Raw genomic sequence first — 22278 nt, forward strand, 5'->3', positions numbered from 1 at the left:
GGATGGATTTTTTTTTTTTTTTTGTGCTGCTATATTTGAGTTTAGTCTTTGGAAAAGTCAGACAGAAGAAAAAGATGTTCTTATATGAGAAAAATGAGTTTTCTCAGGGAAAGGTAGTCCAGTATCCTTCCTTTTTTTGTTCAGTACCTGCAGCCTTATCAGACCTTTCTGCAGAAATGGGAACTCCAAAAACTGCAAATTCACACGCTCAGTGTGCTGAGCCGTGATCACTTGCAAGCACTAGTGGCTGAGAGAGATGATCAAAAAAATATACTGGAGGGATGCTTTAACTTATTGATGCAGATGTGACTGTAAAAAGGATGTCGTGCATTTTTGTTATGATTTTTTTCTTCTAAAAAGCAACATATACCACAGATTCAGCAACAATGCAAGAGCGACTGGCACATAGTTGTGAAGAAGTTGTGCAGATTTTGGAATGTGTTAGCTTGAAATTATAGCAGGTTATTATTCATTTATTGGCGTCAGCAGCTTTAATTTTGAAAATATAAAAGCTTTAAAAACAGGGATTTGTGTATTGATCATTTTATTAAAAAGACATCGTCCCTTTCTTTATCAAAAAGGGATCTCTGTGTCTGCGGTGTTGCCTATTGTGATTAATTTGATTAGGAAAAGAAAGCATCTCAGGCACTTTTTGGTGAGTGTGGGCAACAGCAGGAGTATTTGAGTTGGAGTCCATAAATATTTAAGGTCTTGCAGGCCAGGAATCTTCGGAGATCAAATGGGGTTCGAGCTCTCTAAACCTCGGGGATTTGTTTTCTGTGCGCTTGTATGTATTAAACATTTATTTTTGTACTACACGCTCCATAAAGGTAGTGGGAAACTTTGATATGTGATACATGGAAATGAATATTGATAAATACAAAAGCAAACTTCTTCTAGACTTTCCTCTCCTCCTTTTTTTTTATGTCTGGACTTGAGATGTTCTTGTGTTTGTTGCGATTTTTGAACATGACTCAAGGCTGAAGCGTACGACCAAGAAATGTGTTTTCATGCGCTCCAGATGTTACTCTGTTCCTTTATGCGTGTGCCGTGCTGCTGATGCTGGGGAGGAGGAGGAGGAGGAGGGGGGACGAGTGAGGCAGGCTGTTACATCTTCTGTCAGATGTCCTCCATGTATCTCAAACCATGTGTCAAGGATAGCAGTTTTTTTTTTCTACTTGTGCGTGTCAAGAGTTTGTGTGTGAGAGAGTCTTTTTTTTCCTGCCTTCCAGACTAGACTTCTTTTCAGTTTATCTCCATTTTACCCAGAATTTCAGTTTGCGTGTCCATGGGAAGGAATACAAATCATGCACAACACAATCCTTGGTGGGGCTGTTAAGCGTCCGCTGCTCTGCTTCTCTTGAATAAATCACAAGCAATTACAGAATATAATCCGTTCCAGATACTTTATTTGCTGCCTTGGATGCAAGTTTAAAAATTCACCAGCTGTGCCTCCACACCTTTCTTTATATATAGGAACCGCATCACACGGCGCTGTGCTGGAGATGTGATTTTATCTGTCAGAAAGGACCTAATGAGTCTCCTCTGTGGCTGATGAAATAATGTGACAGAGATGTCAAAAGATGTCACCCCCCACCACACACACACACAAACACACATCCCCCAACCCCCCACCCCCGAGCCCTCGTCTCTCTCACCAGCAGCACCACGCCTGTTTAGTGGAGGAAAGGCTGTTCGGACTGTTGCCAGGAAAAGCACCAATCAGTGTCACACAAAGACAAGCACGAGACATTTGCAAGAGTGCTGATGTACAGAGAAAACACCAACATTCACAAGAAAATCCTACTAATTATTGTCTATTCCTAATAGGCTCTGGAGGGAGGGGGGGGGGGGGTGATGCCAAATGCCTCTATTTTTCTTAGTGTGAAGAAAACGACTTAGAAAAACACACTTTGATGAATGGTGTTTAATGAAGGGGCACTGTTTGTTTTCATTACTTTGTGTTATAAAGCACTGCAAAAAAATTTAAGCCACCCCTCATTTCTTTATATTTTGCCTCCGAGGGGACTGTTTGTAACTTTTTAAAGTGGTGTTTAACAGTAATTCTTCAGGCTTTCGGAAGGTCTTCCAGAGTTTAGTCCCATCCTTGCACCTGACCTTTTTCAGATGAATGTTTTCTTTATTTGTTAAGCCACTTAACACTGATCTATTAAGGATTCTGGCATAAGAAAAAGACTCTTGGCTCAAGGGGTGAACCAGTGTCGTGTCCACAAGTAACACCAAATTAGCAAAGATGCAGTTTTAAAGTGTAACTTTAGGCCTTATTATTATTATTGCACCAACATTTAATTTCCTGAGAGTTATTAGTAGAAAACCTGGCATCGTGTGAAGTGTGTCCTTCAAAAAAACTTGAGGAAACAAGTAAAGGATGAAGGAAGAAGTGGCAGATGAACAACATCTAAAAGTCATGTTCTTAAGAAACAGGGGAAAAAATCCAGCAAAGACCTGACACAGGACCTCTGACATCCATCTGATCCTTCAGTTGATCCATGTACCGTTCACTGAAGCCTCATCAGAAATGCTGGCTGTCAAGAAGCCACTCTTAACAAAAGGAAACAGGGAGAAAAAGGTGAGGTGCGCCAAAGTGCATACGAAAATCAGTGGCAGCAGGTCTTAGAGAGCGATGAATCTCAATTTGCAATATTTGGTTTAAATCACCGAATCTGTATGTATGAAGAAGGACGTACGGTGAGTGTCTACAGCTACCTGTAAACCATGGTGGAGACTTCGTCATGGTTTGGAGCTACATTTCACAAAGTGATGTTGGGAATCCTGTCAAGATTAATGGAATTATGAACGCAAAAAAGTACCTTCAGATTTTTGATCCACCGTGCAATACAATCTGGAAAACATCTCATGGAGAACAGCTTCATTCTTCTGAATGTCAATGTTCCCAAACACACTGTTAATGCAGCACATGGAAAAAAAATAAAAGAAACAATAAAACATCAACAGTGTTGAAGCAGTGTGGGATTATCATTGAGACAAAACAGAACAAAGGGCAGCAAATATCCAAAGAAAAGCTTTTTATAGCCCTCAAGAAGCTTGGAGAGCTATCCATGAAGACTACTCATTTTTTTTCTATATCTCATTTTCCTGTAAAATTGTAACAAATGAGGGATGGCCAAAGACTTTTGCACAGTGCTGTACATATACTGTTACAATAGTGGATGTTTATTCAAAACATGGGCAAAGTTTCAATCAATGAGATCAGTAAATGTGCCGGTAACACCAAATGAAAATAGCCTCTTAAACGTCTTTGCAAGGGCAACCAATCACAATAACTAGCAATTAGCTGAAAGGCTGCACCAAGGTCCAGCATAACAAAAGATTTTGAATCATGCAAAGCTACAGTAATAGATGTCACCGAATAATATGCAGCTAGAAATTAGTGTCTCCCTGTTCAGGTCTATTGCATGCTACCTGCACAACGCATGTGCAAGTGCCTTTTTACCTTAAAGGTTTATAGTGGTCTTTACATTCTTTTGGCTCTCATCCACCCACTCGTGCTAGCACAAGAGCTGTTCAGCTGATGTATTGTAGTGAAACCCAGCAAGCAGAAGAAGAATAAAAGAGCCAGAAAAAATGATGGAGGAGAAAGTGTGCACAGTAGGTCCCATTTAATACTGGATCAAATGTACAGTGACAGCTATGACTCCAGCCTGTATGTACCAGTGTGACGAATGGCGAAATTAATGTCTGTCAAGTGTCATTGCAAATGCTCTGAAGTAATTAGAGGACTCTCGCTCTGTCATCCATCGGCAGGGAGCGCTTGTAGTACCTATGCAGGGATGAGCAACATGGGTTTTGAAAATTACATCATATTTTCACGCCTGTAGGCCAGCAATGAGCCTGTCAAACTTCCCCAAATCAGTAATTCACTTTATTTCTTGGTTAAAAATGAAATATGAATGTCGTACTGGGAATTTGAAAGCAGCACCTCAAAGATTTCTGTTCTAGATTTAACACTAAAGAGCTAAAAGTCCCTATTTTTAGTCGCAGGGAAAGTCAGTGGCGATGTCCCGATTATTAACAGCTGCCGTGAATGTTTCTCAAAAGAAATACTTGTTCTGCTGTGAATATCAGCTTGGTGTTTGTTTTCATGCCTCGCTTTTCATCTCTAAGCTCCCTCGTTGTGCCATGTTCATGTATCCAGCAGCCTGGATCGTCCGCTTTTTGAAGTGTATCATTGTTGACTTGCATGAGACAGCTCACTAGGTTTACAGGTCACACAGAGGGATGTGATCTCAAACCAATGCCATGCCTTTATCTGTTCTGCGGGTGCCTCAAGGGGCTGGGGATTATGAGCTGATCTCCTCGGACTTTGGTCCATGCAGCAGCAGACACGGGCGGCGAGGCGGTGAAGCAGGCTGGAAGTCACACATGAGAGTTTACAGGAGAACAGACGACTGCATTTGTAATGGGATGTCCACAAAAATCCTCTAATCAGTCATGATCAAATGAGCGTTTTGTGAATGGCAGCATGTATTATAAAAGGTAGAGGATGGAATGATTCCTGTTTGGATCTGTACTCACAAAATTCAAAGAAATGTAATCTGACCTATATAATATACCTATATAACGATATATATCGGATGACGATATAAAAACGTCTATCGTTTCATTTTACACTATCGTTTGTTTCGTGGTGTCGCAAAATAAACTGTTTACGGCAATATTTTTTCATCGTTTTGATGGTCACTGTAGTGGCTATATTAATTTCTTAAAGTTCTCTCTTTCTCTTATATTTATTATAACCACACTACGGACGGACAAGCGCCTGTTTTTATGCGTTTTGGTTAGCAACAATGACGGTAACACCATCACGTGTTCCACATAAACCTTTCACAATAAAGCTCAAGATCCTGTTGAGACTTTTCAAAATAAACTGAATGAGAAGTAAAAAAAAGTAAAAAAAAAAACGTAAAAAAGAGCCGCCAGGTGCTAAAAAATAAACCTTAGACTCAAACGTTAGAACAGGCTTTTCCCCGCAGCACGCCGTGTAATAAATACCCACAAAGAAAACGGCGGCCGTTAAAACCTATGTCTAAAAATGTATAGTTTCATGCATCTGTTAAAACACTCAACTTCAGGTACATGAGGCGCAGCTTGAAACACTTCCCGCAAATCGAGCTGCCCGTGATTCACAGAATTTACAGAAAATGTTACATTTTTGTGATTTATATCGTTATCGGGACGACAAAATTCTTATATCGGGATATGAGATTTTGGTCATATCGCACAGCCCTAATCTGACCCTATTAGCAACAAAATAAGGGAGTGATTTTATGACTTGCTGGGTCATAAAATGAAGTAGAAACCTGGACAAAATTTTCACATTTTTTCTAATGAATTTCTAACAGTTTAATAATTTCTTACTTAAGTGTGGCTAAACAGAGGCGTCACTAGAAATTTAATAACCAGCTCTGATAGCAATAGATTCTCGATACCTAATGTGATGCTACAATTAAAAATAAAGAAAGAAAGAAATTAGGACATAAACTGAAATGTTTTAGCCCACTAATGCTACTACTAGATATAACATTATTACATTATGTGAAGAAGCCATTCTTAAGGAAGCGAAACAGGGAGAAAAGGCTGAGGTATAGTTATTTTATTTTAATTTGTTAGTCATTTTTATTTTTTACATTACATTATTACATTAAGTTACATTACGTTAGCTTAAGCATTTATAGAGTTATTCACTGCAAACATTTTAGCCCGTGGTGCAGATTTGATTTGACGATAGCAATAGTCTTCCATACCCAATTCTTTCTGCCGTTCTTATCGACGAGTCGGGGCGCAGCTATCGCGGCAGTGACACTATTCGCCATCTTCCATGTATAGTTTTTTCTTGAGCTTGTAGGCATTCTTCTTAAGCATGTAAGGATAGATGAGCACGTGCATAGGCATGTGCTGCCCCCATCAATCAATTCTGGAAAACTGCAGCCTTGGTGCATGCACTGTCAGAGGTACTGATGGCACTAAAGAAAAAATTTAGTGAGTAACATTTTCTGAATTTTAGATTCAAAAGCAAAATTAAGCTCTGGTTACCTCTCTGGGGCTAAATATGTACAATGAAGCCATTTATCAGGCAAGCAATCCACTTTAAACTTTAATGCAGTATGAATTTTAGCTTCTTTAGAGAATAAAATTTGTCTACTGGGAGAAAGACGGATTTCATCACTTTGCCCCTGTGATGAAGCTAGTGTCACATTAAAAGTTGTGAAGGAGCAATGGAAACTCAATTTCGCACTTTCCAATTCTTGCCATACATTTAAAAATTGCAAATTGAGATCCAGTCAGCAAGTTTTAACCCATGCTTGAAGGGGGGCAACTAATGAAACTTAAATCCTCTTTTGGTATGTGTGAATTACTATATTTAAATGACACGTGATAATTTATAAGAGTACAGTTTGCCAAATGCCAAATTCAAACAGAAAAATGTAGAGTCACATCACCTCACCTTGAACCTGGCTTCATGGTTCTCCTGAAGAGCCCTGCTCAGTGTTTGATCTTCAAAGGTTCCTAGAACAGCACCTTTGATATGCAGATTGTCCCTCAGTCTCCTCTCTACTCTTTTTTCCATGTAATTAGACAACACTACTGCCTGCTGCGTCTTTCGTTCTGCTGAGAGGTGTCTGTAAACATGTTTTTTTTTTATTTTTTTTTATTTGCAGTTCTTAAAATCTTCCCTGCCTAGAAAAAAAGGTAAAGGGTTATTTCCGTTTGAGGGGACAGCAGCATCTTGTGACCTTGATTGATGGATCCACGGGCAGCACAGAAAAATAAGAATGCAGCTAATATGTGAGAGCTACAGTAAGATAAAGATATATGAGGTCTGTGTCTGAAAGGAGCTGCTAGACCTTTGTGAAAATCAAAGACTGTCAGGGCACATTGTTCATCCACTGCAGTGACAAATTTGACTGTAATTCACTCTGAAATTTTCTGGAAATCTTGTACCTGTAATGTGGCCTGTGTCAGTTCTTTTGTCTTTGCTCGTCTGAAAAACGTCCTTGGAGTATTTGTAGATTTATTATGCCTGCAACTGACAGGACCTCACCTACTGGTTACGGAGACACAGATTTGGTACTTAGTACAGCACTTTTATATCTCAGCCCTCCTGCCTTCCTTTCCTTTGAGTTGGACTCACTGAATAGTGAAGTTGGACCAAAGACAGCTAGATGTAATCTGCTGGAAACATGAATTTCCCACATACCCACCTATTCCTTTTGCTCGTCCATCACCTGCTAAATTCAGCTCCCTCATTTTTGCCATTGTCTTTGTTTCTGTCTCTCCTGCCGAGACACAATTTGCATGATTAGTTACTTTGTTCAATTAATTGAGTCATTGGGGAGATAGGCGCCAGAGTTTCTTAATCCGTGAGAAGATGATCGGCAGCTCCTTCCGTGTCCTGCTCTCTCTTTTTTTTTTTTTCTCTCTCGCCTCTGCCTTTAATTTTTATCTCATCAAATAGACAGTTGCCGTTGCAAGAAGAGGAAAGTGAAATAAAATAACTCACGAATGAGGGGGAAAAAAAGGCCAGATGTGATGTAGAACCATCAGCCCTGGCATGTGGGGAATTTTATCATCAGTTTTTTTGGGGGAAAGTCCACATTTCTCATTTCTTGTAGGTCCTTGCTGATATGCGCGCATTGTATTCAGCCTGTGTTACACATCTGCGCTGTAACTCAAAGGGGACAGCAAAGGTTTTTTTGGTAATGAGAAGGAAAAAAGGCTTTTTTGTCCCTCAATGGCAGCAGGATGCTGGGTCAGAGAGAGCTCTACAATTTTCGCAAAACTGATTTGATCCTTGCAACAGAGCATAGTGACAAAGCACAATGATTTATATTTCGTGGCTTCTGCATAATCCTACAGATTTATGTTATGGGCTTCGGTTTCTGTTTACTTCAACTTGGAGAAGTCACATTACTTCCATTAGTTTGCCATAGTCTTCATCTCTAAATGCTACACTCTCTCTCTTATTCACTATAATTTAATGCAAGTATTAGTTGTGCTGTTGTCACCAAATTGGCATCAGACATGAAGACTTTGAGCAAATTGCAGCCAGTTTTTACACCCATTAAATGTAGTTCTAAGACAATATTTGCAGAACTTGAAGATTTTTAAAAAACACAATGTTCAAAGACTGAACATTTGCTTCAGACTCATATCTACTTTTTGGTGCTAATTGGAAAGTGATAGCATGCAGTGTGACTGAGATGGTAACTGAGCATGTAATCATTGTCATTGTGAGCCTGGCATTACCATTTAGCTCGAACATTAATCCCAAAATGCAACAGCACTGCTGTAATCTCTTAGTTTTCTTTCTTTGCTTTTGTTTGCAAAGCTCTTTTTTGGGCATTTTTAATAGAATGCTACTTGGGAGATGCATTTCATTTCCTCTGTTCTTCACTCTTCACACTTTGCTTGTACCAGCCATTGCTCAGGTAGAATTTAATGACAAATGAAGCCTTGGAGCATCGTTAATGCAGAAAGCCGATTTAATTTTGAATGCCCGATTTACAGCTGTAGTGACAGTATCTGAAGGTTCTTATGGGTAATGGCGCCAGTTGTTAGGCCAAAAATACGGGCTCTTTATCAAGATGCTCTCTTGAAATTATATCTTGTCAAAAAAACAAAATAATAAGCAGCTTTACTTGAACAGCTACTAAATAGGATGTTTGCGAATCTCTGAATCTCTGCCTGTTTATTTTCAGTCTTTGTATAGAAGCCCACACATGTAATGACTGCTTCATCAATTGTTGTTTTCTCAATTATAGCTTCTGTGCCGCACCACAGCAGGCGTCCAAACAGGTCATTTGCAGCTACGGAAACCGACAAAATCAGCTGTGTTTTGGTTGCTGGGTTTTCTCTTAGTGCTGAAAGGACATTTTGCCCAAGCACAAGGTAGTTTGACATGCAAATTACCACTTTGTTGCTGTGTTTGTGTGTGCGCGCTTTAAAAGGCATGACTCACTTCAAGTGCATTTTGGTCAAAGGAGCTTGTGCCATATTTCTGCTCTCATTAAGGCTGTAAGCTTAATGAGTAGCTGGGATGCAGGTTTATCTTAATTAGCACTGATCACACTGATGGATGTGACTAATCATATATTTAGACAATAGTATTTACCCCCCTTTTTTTAAAGAAAAACCTGTACCAAATGAGCTGTTGAAGGCTGGAGGGCTGAATCGTCACCATACCGATAGCACACAGAGACGGCTGATGAGAGCAGTACATCGCAAAAGGCAGTTTTCAGGAATCTGCCAATCTTCCAGCACTCTTCCCACAGTAATACAGAAAGGTTCTTTGCCTCACTAAGACACACTCTTGTCTCTGCCTCTCCAAGACCTTGTGTTGACCCCTGCTACCCATGCCTGTTAGCTCTCCTCTTCCTGAAGCCTGAGGCTATTAGCTGGTTTTCTCCTCGAAGAAGAAACGGTACACTGTCTCATTTTTTACGACGCAACAGAAAGCTAGAGAGGCAGAAAGATTAAAGTCTGATTTGCTGGCTTCAACAGGACGAGCAGATTTTCGTCTGTTCCAGTAGTACATTAATATTCTTCTCCTTATGTTTTTTGGGTCTTGTCAGTTTTCGCAGGAGTGCTTTCTCATTCCCAGTCATTCCTGTACAATATGCTGCCATATGGCTTAGTTTATAGCTGTGATTTATTCAGCGCCTTGACTTCCATTGCTCTGCGCTTATTCATCCCTTGCTAATGAAAGAAGGGGAAGAAATAAGACTTGTGAAGCTTTCGTTGGCGGCACAGGTGTCAAATAGAAAGGGCCCCACAGGTGATGCTCAGCACTGAAATGTCTCATAATGAGCTTCCTCGCAGTGCGCAGAGACACAGGAAGAAATATGGGCTGTGAGAGAAAGTGACGGATGGCGAGGTGGGTTAGATATCATCTTGTGCGAGTTCGTGTGGAAGGAAAGGGAAGGTGATAGAGGGAGGGAAAGCGAGGGGGATGGGAACAGACGAAGAGACACATTGAGTGATAGGGTGAGACCGAGGGCGGAACAGGAGGCATGAGCAAGAGTAGTCTGAGGGAGACAGAGATGTAAGGCAGCAAATGAGACCAATAAAACACATGGGCATGTTCCTTCAGGGAGTCACGGATCCTTGTTTTCTTGACAGAGGAACACAAGTCTGTCTTCGGCGATTACTTATGCTTCGTGCCTCTGTCTTTCCATTGCAGTTTACACCCAGAGCCCTGTTTTCCCCCCAATTCCTAGTCAGTAAAATTGTAGCATTAAATTGTTATTCATACCTGGGTTATGCTTGTTTTAGTATCTACAGACAGACAGGCACGCGCCGTCTCTTAGAGATAGAGAATTGGAGGCTAGCTTAAATATATCTACAATTAATTTCAGCACTGAAAGACTGAAATTGCATTATGTGTACATTTGCACAGCTGCAAGGTCAGACCCTTTTTTTTAAATTGTTGCGCAGGCTGAGCAGACCTTCTTTTTAAGTCTTTCAGCACCACGGAGAGCTCCACCTCCAACCATGGATGACCAAGCTGCAGACTGAGCAAGTGAGCAACCCGAAACTAAGGAAAAGAGAAGAACAGAAAAAAGCACTGAGCATCTCATTCCTACTAAAATGACTTTTTAGTCCTACACAAACTCAAAGTGTTCTGCTAAAAGTGGATGATCTTGGCTCATGGATTGCAATCAGTTCCCTTCAAGTCCACTTCCCACATACAGAAGTGACGATGCAAACATGAAAATATGTCATTTTGCCTGCTTATAGGATCCCAACCGAAGCTTGAAACAGTTTTTACAGCATTCTTACAAGATGTCAAAACAAATGTTGTCCTTAAAGCAAGACCACATTATTATATTTGAATAATCAATATCTTTTGACAAACATTTTTATAATCAAGATCTTTAAAAAAAAATTAGTGCAACTGGGCAACTGTGGCTAACAAGCAAGTTGTCAAACAAACGGAACGTCAAAGGTTTGTCATGTCTCCGATTTCCAGATCACTACAGAAATGTGCACACTAAGCTTAATTTTTTAGGAAATACATCAATAAAAATGTCTGGCATTTTTTCCATGTCTTCCTCCCCTCACCCTAACTGGTCACAGTGTCTGCCCCTCCCTGAGCCTGGTTCTGCTGGAGGTTTCTTCCTGTTAAAAGGGAGCTTTTCCTTCCTACTGTTATCAAAGTGCTTGCTCATAGAAGTTCATATTATTGTTGGGATTTTCTCTGTCCTTCAGTGCACAGATTTGTTATATAATTTATAATTCAGCCTCTAAATTATTGCATTATTTATCAGTTTACACATAAAGAATTTCTCTTTACTTACCTAGTACTGATACTGCAAATAAAAACCCCAAAGTGGAAACTCATTGCAATAAACCCAAATACCATTGTTATCACAGACATCCATGTGAGAAAACCTGTGATCAGTGAAATGCATTTGAGTGCACCAGTAATTTTTTTTATTTGCCCCACTGCATAACCGCAGTTATAAAATGAGCTGTGAATTGTCCACGAATGAAGGAATTGGCAGAGAAATTGAAGAATTGTTTTAATTCGTAAAGATTAAATTACAAAGAACACATGATGATTAAACTAAATAACTAAAAGTCGATTAAAACACAGCTGCAGCAGTACAAGGGCCTACAAATAACCTTTGAACTACTAATCAGGCGTCATCCTAGAATCTAGATGTGAAACACAGACAGGCAAGAGGAAACTTGGCACAAGGGTTATCAGTGAGAATCAGAGTTACTGTGACAGTTTGAAAAGCAGAAAGGACATTGCATAACATCAACCATACTGGACAGCATCCAAGAAAAAAAAATCCCTGGCTTGCTCTTTGGCACAAAACTATAAGATTAAACTTCAATTAAAGATTAAAGCCTGATAAATATTCAGAATCTCTGCTTTAGTCAGATCGGACTAAGATGAATTTCTGAGTCTCAGATGAGGTAGAACATGTTTGACGTAAATCTGGCCAAGGACTACTGCAGTGAATTCATAACCCTGATAGGCACAGAGGTGGGAGTGTGACCAGACGGAGAACCATAAGGACAGAAGGTGTTTCTGAGATGGCATTTCCACATTGCACCATGAATGCCTGTGGATGTACCAAAGGTCTGGCTAACAAAATGACTTGGCAGAAGACGAATGCTCTAGCATAATAACCATCCAAAAACACAATGCCAAAACTACACCAGAGTTCACAATGAAGAAAAAAAGTGTGGAAAAAAGGGGGAAAAAAAGAATTATGACCTACCAAGAATGTTGCTTTACTTGAACCCAATGAAACACATTTAAGGTATTTATAGTAGAAAAATACAACCTTCCAAGAAAAAGGAGCTGAAATTGTCTGAAATGTACAAGGTTGAGTTTATTGTCAAAAAACAAATGTGAACATTTCAAGTATTTGAAAAAATGAAACATATAAATTCTGGCAGGAGAAGTATGGATCTTTGATGAATTGCAGTGTTTAACACTGATATAATAATTCTGAGCCATTAACTGTTAACTCTACATATGAACAAATGCTTCAATATTAATGACATTACTGTAAGTCGATAACATATCCCTAAGACGAAGAACAGATGGGATGTATGAAGATTTAGTTGGTTGCTATTTTCTTGAAAGAAGGTCCTGAACTTGATGAGATCCTAAAGAACATGGTTCTCTCACCGATACAGGTAGGTTTAATCCTGGGAGAGTCATTGTCAGAATAACCGATTGTTGTGTTAATGAAACACCTGAATAGATGTACAAGTGTTTATATCTATTCCCAAACATGTCTTCAAATGCCATGTTTTGGTTCCACAAACAGATCATATTAAAAAGATGTTAAATTCACTAAAAAATGTATTACATTCCAAAAGGTTGATTATAACAATGGTATGTATCCATGAAAAGAGCCTTAAAATGTTGAATCAAAGAGTGTGCAGTTTTTGTGTTAGTTAACAGCTGAAGTTCTACCCTACTGAAAATGTGGTTTTGATTGCTCCACTGGACTCTGCTTGAACCACACATGTACTGACAGCTTCAGTCGAAATAGGCTAAGGCTCTTTTAGCCTCCAGCAGTGGCGATACCTGTCAGGGACTGAACAGCATGGATTTGACTGTACTGCATATAAACCATACTGAATCAAAAATAATGGCTCACAAAAACAGAGCTGTCAGAGATTTTTTTTTTTTTTTTATCACTTCAGGTTTTAGATGCCAATTATATTTAGTTGGGCTGTTGGGGGCTAATTAAAGGTTTGGACCTGATCTCTTTGTAAGTCAACCTTTCAGGTTGATGAGCAAAAGTGTAATTATCTCCAAAGGTTACCATCATGGTCAATCCTTGCATACTCTGTCAAGTATGCACACTCACACACACACTCACACTCATTTGGTCATGCAGCTTTCTGTAAAAAGTCTGTGTTTTAGCATGTCTAAGTAGGCAGCATACAAACAGACCAGGCTTTAATCCTATTTCTCATGAGAGCAGCCTCTGGGAGAAGGAGGCAAGAGTTTGCCAGCAGCTTATTTTCACCCCAGTGCAATTCCACTCCTGGGGATTGGGGTGCTTCCACTTGTTTGGTGTTGGGAAGAAGGGGGGCAGAGCAGATGCATAAATTATTTAGGCAAATGTGTGTTGCTGGAGGGGACAAAGTGATAGTGAGAACACGGCCGCATGCAAAAAACAACAATTTGTCAGAAAGTGCCTTTAAAGTGATCTATGTACCTACAAGGCACTTAGCCAAGGCTCTTCACAATGGGGTGTGGGTTTATCCTCTCAAGGGCGTTTGCTGATTGGTGCATTGTTCTCAGTCGTAAACTTGTTGTGTCCTGCCAGTTAGGAAATGGCCTTTCTAATGCGTTGCTACTGCTGAGCATGCTGATGCTCATGAACAGTTGTGTGATATCAAGGACAATATTTAAAAAAGCACTTGATGGGATTTTTTGTTCCGCCTTTGGTTAGACTATGGAAATTTTTTTTCACTTTTCGCCTCAAGTGATCTATTTGCTTCACCCTCCTTTATGTTTTTTTTATTCATTTTTAGAAGAATAATAACCTCAAAGTGGGATGAGATTCTGGAAAGCTACTTTTTATACTAGACCTCACATGAAAGTGTTACGTTAAGGTGTTGTAGCCTCCCTCACCTCAGAAATATCACCTCATATCTGCATCCATAAAGTTCCTGGACTGTTTTCCTCATCTTTCCGGTGTTTTACTTTGACCAACTGGCTCGTCTCCCAGAAGCCACTCAGACTTCACAAAATATGAGGACCTTGCAGCACCCTTGGCAATGCACAGATAGTGATATGGAAATGTCTGCATCACTGACTGGCTGGATCACAAAACCTCTACGCCTGATAGTAAAAAGAATTTTTTACGGAAAGCACGAACAGCCGGCTATAAATCAAAGCCCTCCTAACTTTCTGCTTTTGTTTTAGTTCTTCTTTTAATGTTTACTTATTTTTATTGTTTGTATGTTTTCAAGGATTTTCTTGTGCCTTGCAACGACAATTTTGTTTTGTAATCTTTCCAGTGCACGGCAGCAAGGTCTCCAGTCTTGCCTTTAGAAAATTGGCTCTCGCAGTGCACCTCGAATTTAGTGAGTCTACTCGACGGTACTGCAGCTTTTTTTAAATGTCGCATGAAAAGTTCAGTTTTGCAGCGGAAACAGCACAAAGCTTCCAAAGAGCTTAAATTGATTTTTTAAATCTCTGTATTATGAAGTACTTTTATGCTCCCTTGAGCTCAGCCATGGCTTTGAACTGTGTGCCACCATCACAAGCCGTTGCTCGATGTGAGGATGTTTGAAGAAAGGAAGTTATTTCACTTTCATGGGCACAGTTTTTGGCTTTTAAATTAGGTTACACCGCAGCGTAGGAAACACCGACACTGAATGAATTTCTGTGATATCCCGTATACTGCATGATAATATTCAGAAGCGAATATTGATTTATTCATACAGAGAGTAAGATAACCTCCTTTTCAACAGTTATGAGCAGATAGCAAAACAGTATCTGACACAGTATAATTAAGTTGCCAGCAAGTATAAGCACAAAATTAAAGGTTTTCATATAAGATAGTATCCCACCGAATACAGATACAGACATAATGGAGTAGTTGCTTTCTTAGGAGAGAAAGAAATCACACTTCTACCATTTGTGCTGTAATCTGGCCTTATGTCCTGTATGTTTTCATAGCTGGGCTTGCCACATAGAGACAGACTACAATTAAGTCTGGCCCACACCTGAGGGGAAGCAATACACAGCATTTCACTGACTTTGTGTTGTATGAAGGTGCCTGTTCATCTTTTCTGTCTGCAAGCAACAAACTGAAAAGTGCCTGAGATTTGCAGTGTAGTGGAATGCACTACCAAGAGGGTAAACAATCCAGAACTAAGTTTTTATGAACTGCTGAAACCACACAAACTTTTCTGGAGATTGGCGTATGGGGGGGGGGAAATGTGGACTCCTGTCAGTCAGTATTCTTACTTGTGCTGCAAGCTATTGTCAAGTCAAATACACCAATGCAAGTTTTAAGCCATTATATTGTTGTAAGTTAGGCTAAAGCATCTTATCTGTATCATATTGTGATTTTGATAAAGTCAGAAAGCTGTGAGCCACGCAGTTATTTTTTGCTGTTGCTTTAGCTATAGCACAAAGCACAAAGCTCACTTTAGCACATAGCTAACTAGACATGTAGTGCTAAAGTAATCCCCTGATAGAATAAAACCTAATGTTTGTAGGTATTTTTTGTGCAGCTGTATTTCAGTTCGCATTGTTTTCAAAGTATGACATGTTACAACAGACCAGAGTGAACACAATAGCAAAAATGAAATCATGAGATTCTTTTGAGGTTTACAGGACATGTGCTCGCTAACCATGTGGCGTTAACTTGTTTGCCATTTTGAACGCGTGACAATCATGTTGGCAATTTCGGCCTAGACACTGGTTCATTACACTATGTCAACCATTAATTAAATGTTTGTTCCCCCACCGGTTGGTGAGTAGTTGCTGGAGGTTAATGGCAGTTGCTGGGAAATCAGTTGCAAAAGCACCATCCATACAGGCCATAGAGAGAAGTCAGCCACCACCTAGCAACCATCAGTCACTAGGAGAAAAATGTGCATATTTCCTAACTAGTTGGCAAAAACGTCCTTGGATTTGCTTTAACTTTCCAAGTTTTATTGCGAGTCGGTTAGTAGTGATTGAGTATTTGCAGTGTGTGCACAATGTCATGCAAGAAATGTGTATAGTTAAGTTCTGTACAATCGGTCGAGACCCCAAATAACAGAGCTTTAAAACATTTTTATTTGCTGTTGTTAATTAATTTGTTTGGTCGTGTTTCATTTAAGCTCAGTGTGAGAGTCTCTGCTGTTGTTTTGTTGTGTGTCCTCTGCTGCAGAGGAAGAGGACGAGGCAGCCCACACACAGCGTGTTCTGACCTAAAATGCCTGCAAAGAAAATTTGGACCACACATCGCCAGACAAAGAAACAGATGGATAGTTGTTTTTGTTTTTTTTTAAGAAAAATACTTAAAAATAAAATAAAAATAAAATAAAAATACTTAAATTACACAGTTACAATAGGTGTTCTGTATGTTATTTTAATCCACAGTAAAAACGCCCCTTTATGACTGATGACTGAAGACTTTCGCTTTGTCTTTTTACAGACATAAACATGGCCGGGGAGCCCAAGCCATACAGGCCCAAAGCGGGCTCCAAACGGCCGCTCTCAGCTGTCTACAGGTAAGATTTGCCCTTCTTCCAGCATGCTCCTCCACTGGAAAAGTTTCTTATCATTAATATTAATCATCTTTCACATCCTGCTGCTCCAGCTGATGTAAATGTGCAGTAATATTAAAAATATGAGGATCCCTATTATGTTCGCTTTTTTCCCCCTCGTTCTAATTGAGTTTTAAAACGTCGACTGAAGTTTTTTCAGCACAAGTCTGTAAATCTCGAAGGAGAAACTGTTGTGTAAGCTTCATTAAGCATGACCCTGATTCTCTGCCCCGCACACATCTCCTGGTCACAAACAGATCAAAGCTGCGCTTGTTTACTGCAGTCTAATGTGATAGAGGTTTAGGCATGTTTTTTCTGGGAAAGTGTCACTGGGACGCTTTCATTGGCAAAGCTTATACCTTACACTTTTGTGAATTGTTGGTTAGTTTGTTTTGGGGTTTTTTTGGTTTTTTTTTACAGTATTATTACACTAATTTTATTAGTCTTTGCATTGTTTTATCATAGAACCTCATTTGCAATTTATATCTGCAGTAGAAATGAGTCGGGTGTAATATGGTAATTATGGAGCAGGATCCGGAGAAGCAAAAACCAACACTACACTGTTCTAAATCGAAATAGTAATGCATTAATCATTAATACATTAAAATTCCTGCGAGAATAGCAGCATTTCAAAACAACTCCTTTTCATCGCTGCTTCTCTTTATTTTATTGCTCTCCCTGAATTCTAAATCAGTTGTCATCCTGAGCGTGCCACATCGATTTTCAGCTCTAGGGTCTAAAAAACTTTTTTTCTTTTTGACTCTGACTGTATTGGCTCTCTCAAACTTTTTGTTGATCTTTTCTCGATCTGTGGTCTTTGCATGCCAGCGTAGCTTAGGCTTACTGCTTAACCTGTGATGGGCTGTAGGCGTCAACTAGAGCATGTCCGTTCGACTCGGAACAGTTTGTGTTTTATCTGCTTACTTTTGACAGGCTTGAAATGGCTCCTCTTATCATAATCCATCGCATTCTCTCTTTCTCTGTCTTTCTCTGTGCCTTCCTCCCCTTCTGTCTTTCTAATAGTGGTTATGAATTTGATTACGAGTACTACAGGGATGATTTCTACAGCAGGTAGGTACCATTCTTTTTTTTTTTTTTTTTTACCAATATGTGATCAGATATAACATTTCAGAACATTATACATCACATTAAAATTTCTATAGACTCAGTTTAATTGTAACATCTGTCAAGCTTTGCATTCTCACATTAGAAAGTAAAATCTGTGACAGTAGCAGGATTACCTTCTGAAACTGTAAATTCCCCACCTTATTTAATCAGCTATAGCTAGCTAGCAGTCCTGTGACTATTTTGATGTTGGTCTTTAGCTGTGCACATGTTGGCTACACCACGAAAACTGCATTGCTCTGTTACATTGTAGAGGTATTTACATTTTCAGTTTGAAATGCATTCATTGGTCACTTTTAGGTACACCTGTTTAACTACTTATCAAAGCAACTTTCTGACCTGGGTTCAAGCTATGCTTTTCTTTCACCCTAAATACTGTATTATCGAATAAAGGCTAAAACTTCCAAAAATAAATCTTAAAAAAATTGTATGGTTGTTGGTGCCAGATGGGCTGGTGCATGTAATCCCTGTAGATATGCTGATCTCCTGGGATTTTCCCAAACAACCGACCCTAGGGTTTACGGAGAAGGGCCAGAAAAAGAGAAAATATCCAGTGAACAGAAATTCTCTGAAAATGCTTTGTTGTAAAAAGCAACAAAGCTTCAGGCTCACTGGAAGGCAACGTTAACTCAAATAAACCCTATTTACAACCAAGATATGCAGAAGAGCATCTCTGAATGTACAGCACATTGAACCTAGATGCAGGTGCACTACAGCAGCAGAAGACCACACTGGGTGCCACTCCTAAGATCAGGAAACTGAGGATACGGTTCTAACACACCCGCAAAAACTGGGTTGTAGAAGATTGGAAAGTTGTTGCCTGGTCTGATGTCTTGATTTCTGCTGCAACATTTGAATGGTAGGGTTAGAATCTGGCATGAACAATGTTCAACCCATGAGTCCATCCTGCCTTTCTCGTCATACTTTAGGCCTGAGCATCACTTAAATGCCACAGCCTACTTGAGTATTGTTTATGACCATATAAATGTGTAGAATTCAAAGCTTTGCACAACTTGTTTTTCTGTGATAATAATTACTATTCACATCTCTTCTGGGTCTTAGCAAATGGGTAGTAAAACAGACTTTGAGACACTTGTCCTGCCTATTAAATTCTATTCACGTTCCCAGACAGGTACACTGAAATAGTCGACTTGTCGTGCAGACTGAACAGATCAACATGCTGATGAAGAAACACTTGTTTTGTCTCACATTTATCCACCAATGATCAGAGTGCTTATCTGCAGAGACAGTTTCTATTTTCTAAATGTCAAACTTCACATTGAGAGCTGTGACAATCTGGTGTCACCAGGAACAGTCAAAGCTGACACTTTTATTTGACATTAAGCACCCTCTCAATTTCATCCTCTTATATATGTGAAGGGATTATTTCCATGCATGCAACACACCCTTTAGTGGAACAGAAATGGGGATCTCAGGAAAATTGAACTGGAACATCTGTCTTTTGTTTTACCTGTGCTGTTTGAGAGAAGGAACTCGAGTAATCCATAGCAAATCTGCCTTCTGATTCAATACTGGAAATAGCGAGAGGGCTTTGGAAAGAAGCAGTGGTGAAATAAATCAAATAACCCTTTAGATGAACATTTGCTGACTGCTATAGGGCCTATGGAAAATGCGTAAGAAGTCAAGTGTAATATTATAGGTTTTTCTTCTCTTGAGGCTTTTTGACTACCATGGCAGAGTGGCCCCCCCACCCAGAGCTGTGATCCCGCTGAAACGCTCCAGGGTGCTCGCTCCCTCCTCCCGCCGTGGGAAGACCTCCTTCCCCATCAAAACATCCTCCTCTTCCTCGTCTTCATCCTCCAGACCTCCCACATCATCCTCCGCCGGAGTGAAATGTACGTAACAAAGGTGCTTTATTGCTCGTCTTGTGTTTACACTGGACCCGTCAGATTTTACTTTATTTTTTATTATTATTTTTTTTTACAGAGCACAGCCTAATTACGCTAATGGTATTCTGTCCCTTCTGAATCTGACGGCTTAATGCACATCTCAAAACCACGGCTCAGAGAATAAAGAGCAGTGGCATAATTCAGCTGTGCTCCTTGCGAAGCGCCTCTATAAACAGCTATTTAATTTCACTCTAGCAGCTCAGAGCGAGCCACGCTGCAATGTAGAGCAAAACGCAAATATAATCCCAGCTTTCCAAGCAGTACCCATTCAGCAAACAGTGCTATTCCTGTCACCCAGCATCCATCTGGATCCCGTTTGGTGCTCTGATTAACTGGTGATGCACTATAACGTCCTAAATGTAATTAAAGTGAGATTGGGGCCATCTCTGTGGAGCTGTGGTCAGCTGTGTTTCTCTAAACGTTTGTCTCTATCCGCAGCCTGTGTAATTGGTTACAGTGTTTGTTTCATTGTTGCCTGTCTAGCCAGTGTTATCAGCGAGAGCAGCTTGGTAAGGCCTGTCAGGAGGACCCAGCTGCAGTTGGTATTACAGAGAAGAGCAAAAAAAGAGCATCTCCCATCCTCTTTTTGGACGGAGTCAATGAATTCTCTTCTCTGTCTAAGCAGTGGTGCTGTATGTTTGGGAGACTAATTTGCCCCTGCCAGGACCATGAAAAATCACTGTTTGTATTGATTGTGGCCCAGATAGATTGGACAGAAAAATAAGGTTAGGCTGTCCAGGCAAAAGGGTGGGCTAGTGTGGGCAGCTTGAACCACTTGGGCTACACAAGCAGTAATTTACTCGGGGTGGGTTGGGGTGGGAGACAGTCATCAGATGACTGGATCATGAGGATACATGTGTTTTAGCGAGGTTTTTTTCACACTTTTTTTTCACTAATTCCATAACAGAAATCGCAATCTCAAGTGAAAAGTTTAGCTTTAAAATATTTTGTATTTCATACTTTAATAACTATTTAATTATTGGTATTTTTCTAGTATTTATTAAAAAAAAATTAATCCATTTAATTTTTTTGTTATTTTTCGTATTGAAAATGGTATTGATTATTTTTCTGGGTAGTGGTATCGAGTTTATTTATGTATAATAATAATAATCCTAGTTTGTGCAAATAAATCTAAATGAAATTTGCAAATCCTGATAATAAAAAAACATGTAGCAGCCTGGTAGCTTTTAAAATAGTAACTGAAAAAAATAGTAAGCTTCATATTTCAATCAAGTATACCAAAGATCAAGAGAGTGGTGAATACCATGATTTTGACTTTTCTACTTTTTGGATTTGAAGTCCATAGCTGGGGAAGCTCAAATCAAGCCCTTTATTTGTATAAATCCATGTTCACCACCAGTGTTGGTCAAGTTACTTGAAAAAAGTAATCAGTAACTAATTACTGATTACCTCCCCAAAAAAGTAATCCCGTTACTTTACTGATTACTTATTTTCAAAAGTAATTAATTACTTAGTTACTTTTTAAAAACACGATTTACAACCTGAATAGGTAATAAAGCGATAGATCTTTCAGCCCAATTCTGCTTTTTCTGCATAATCTATCATACAAAATGTAATCAAATGGAAAAGTCCCTTTTTAAAACTTGTTTTATTAGTTTTAATCTTTTAACTTTATGCATCAAGCAAAAATTTAATTATATGCAACATTCACTGACTGGAAGAAATTTGTTTAATATTTAAACCTTTTTTCTGCACATTCCAGCACATAATTTTTGTTTTGTGTGTTTACACTCACTCTTTCAAATAGATGCAGGTAAAACACAGCAGAAAATAAATAAAATCAAAGACTAGCGGTCCTTTTGCTCTATTTTCACCTGTAAAGCAGGACTAGGGTAGGCGGAGGTTTACCCTGGTGCAGTTGTGCTGCGGCGGTCAGTGGAAGAATCCACGAGTTTCTCTGTGAATTACCCATTACGTCGTAGCGCACTCAGTGCTTGCTTAGAAGTTTGGGGGGGGGGGGTTTTTCGCTGTAAAAAGAAGTTTTCTTCCCACGCACAACGGACGCTAATGTTTTTGTCACTTTTTATGGAATCAAAGTTAAAGTAAGGTCAGTACTTCCACGCTTTAAACGCTGCACGCTCATACTCTCTCCCACACTCGATATATTATCCACTGTTGATCTGCAGACAGCTGTTGTCACAAACGTCGCACTTGCTGACGTCACTGTCATGAGACATTCTCGCAAAAAAATCACGGTTTTAGTAACGCAGTAACACAGCGTTCCTACGGGAAAGTAACGGTAATCTAATTACCATTTTTGCAATAGTAATCCCTTACTTTACTCGTTACTTGAAAAAAGTAATCGGATTACAGTAATGCGTTACAAGTAACGCGTTACTGCCCATCTCTGTTCACCACTGCCACAAGGTTCAGCAAAACAGTGTTGGACTGTTGGATGAGTGAAAATGACCACAAAAGGCACGGCGCTGCC

At 39.6% G+C, this 22278-nt stretch overlaps 1 protein-coding gene across 4 annotated transcripts in view; it reads left to right on the plus strand.

Annotated features, from left to right (window-relative positions):
- LOC120741042 (RNA-binding Raly-like protein) overlaps positions 1-22278 on the plus strand; it is a 123115-nt gene that overhangs the window by 82067 nt on the left and 18770 nt on the right. For all 4 annotated transcript variants that reach the window (XM_040043644.1, XM_040043643.1, XM_040043645.1 and 1 more), the window contains 3 exons: positions 16680-16755; positions 17815-17862; positions 19594-19772. In XM_040043644.1, coding sequence (XP_039899578.1) covers positions 16680-16755; positions 17815-17862; positions 19594-19772 — 303 coding nt within the window. The remainder of the gene's footprint in view (positions 1-16679; positions 16756-17814; positions 17863-19593; positions 19773-22278) is intronic.

The sequence above is a fragment of the Simochromis diagramma genome, unplaced genomic scaffold (assembly GCF_900408965.1).
Source record: "Simochromis diagramma unplaced genomic scaffold, fSimDia1.1 OVJJ01000602.1, whole genome shotgun sequence".
Taxonomy (NCBI): Eukaryota; Metazoa; Chordata; class Actinopteri; order Cichliformes; family Cichlidae; genus Simochromis; species Simochromis diagramma.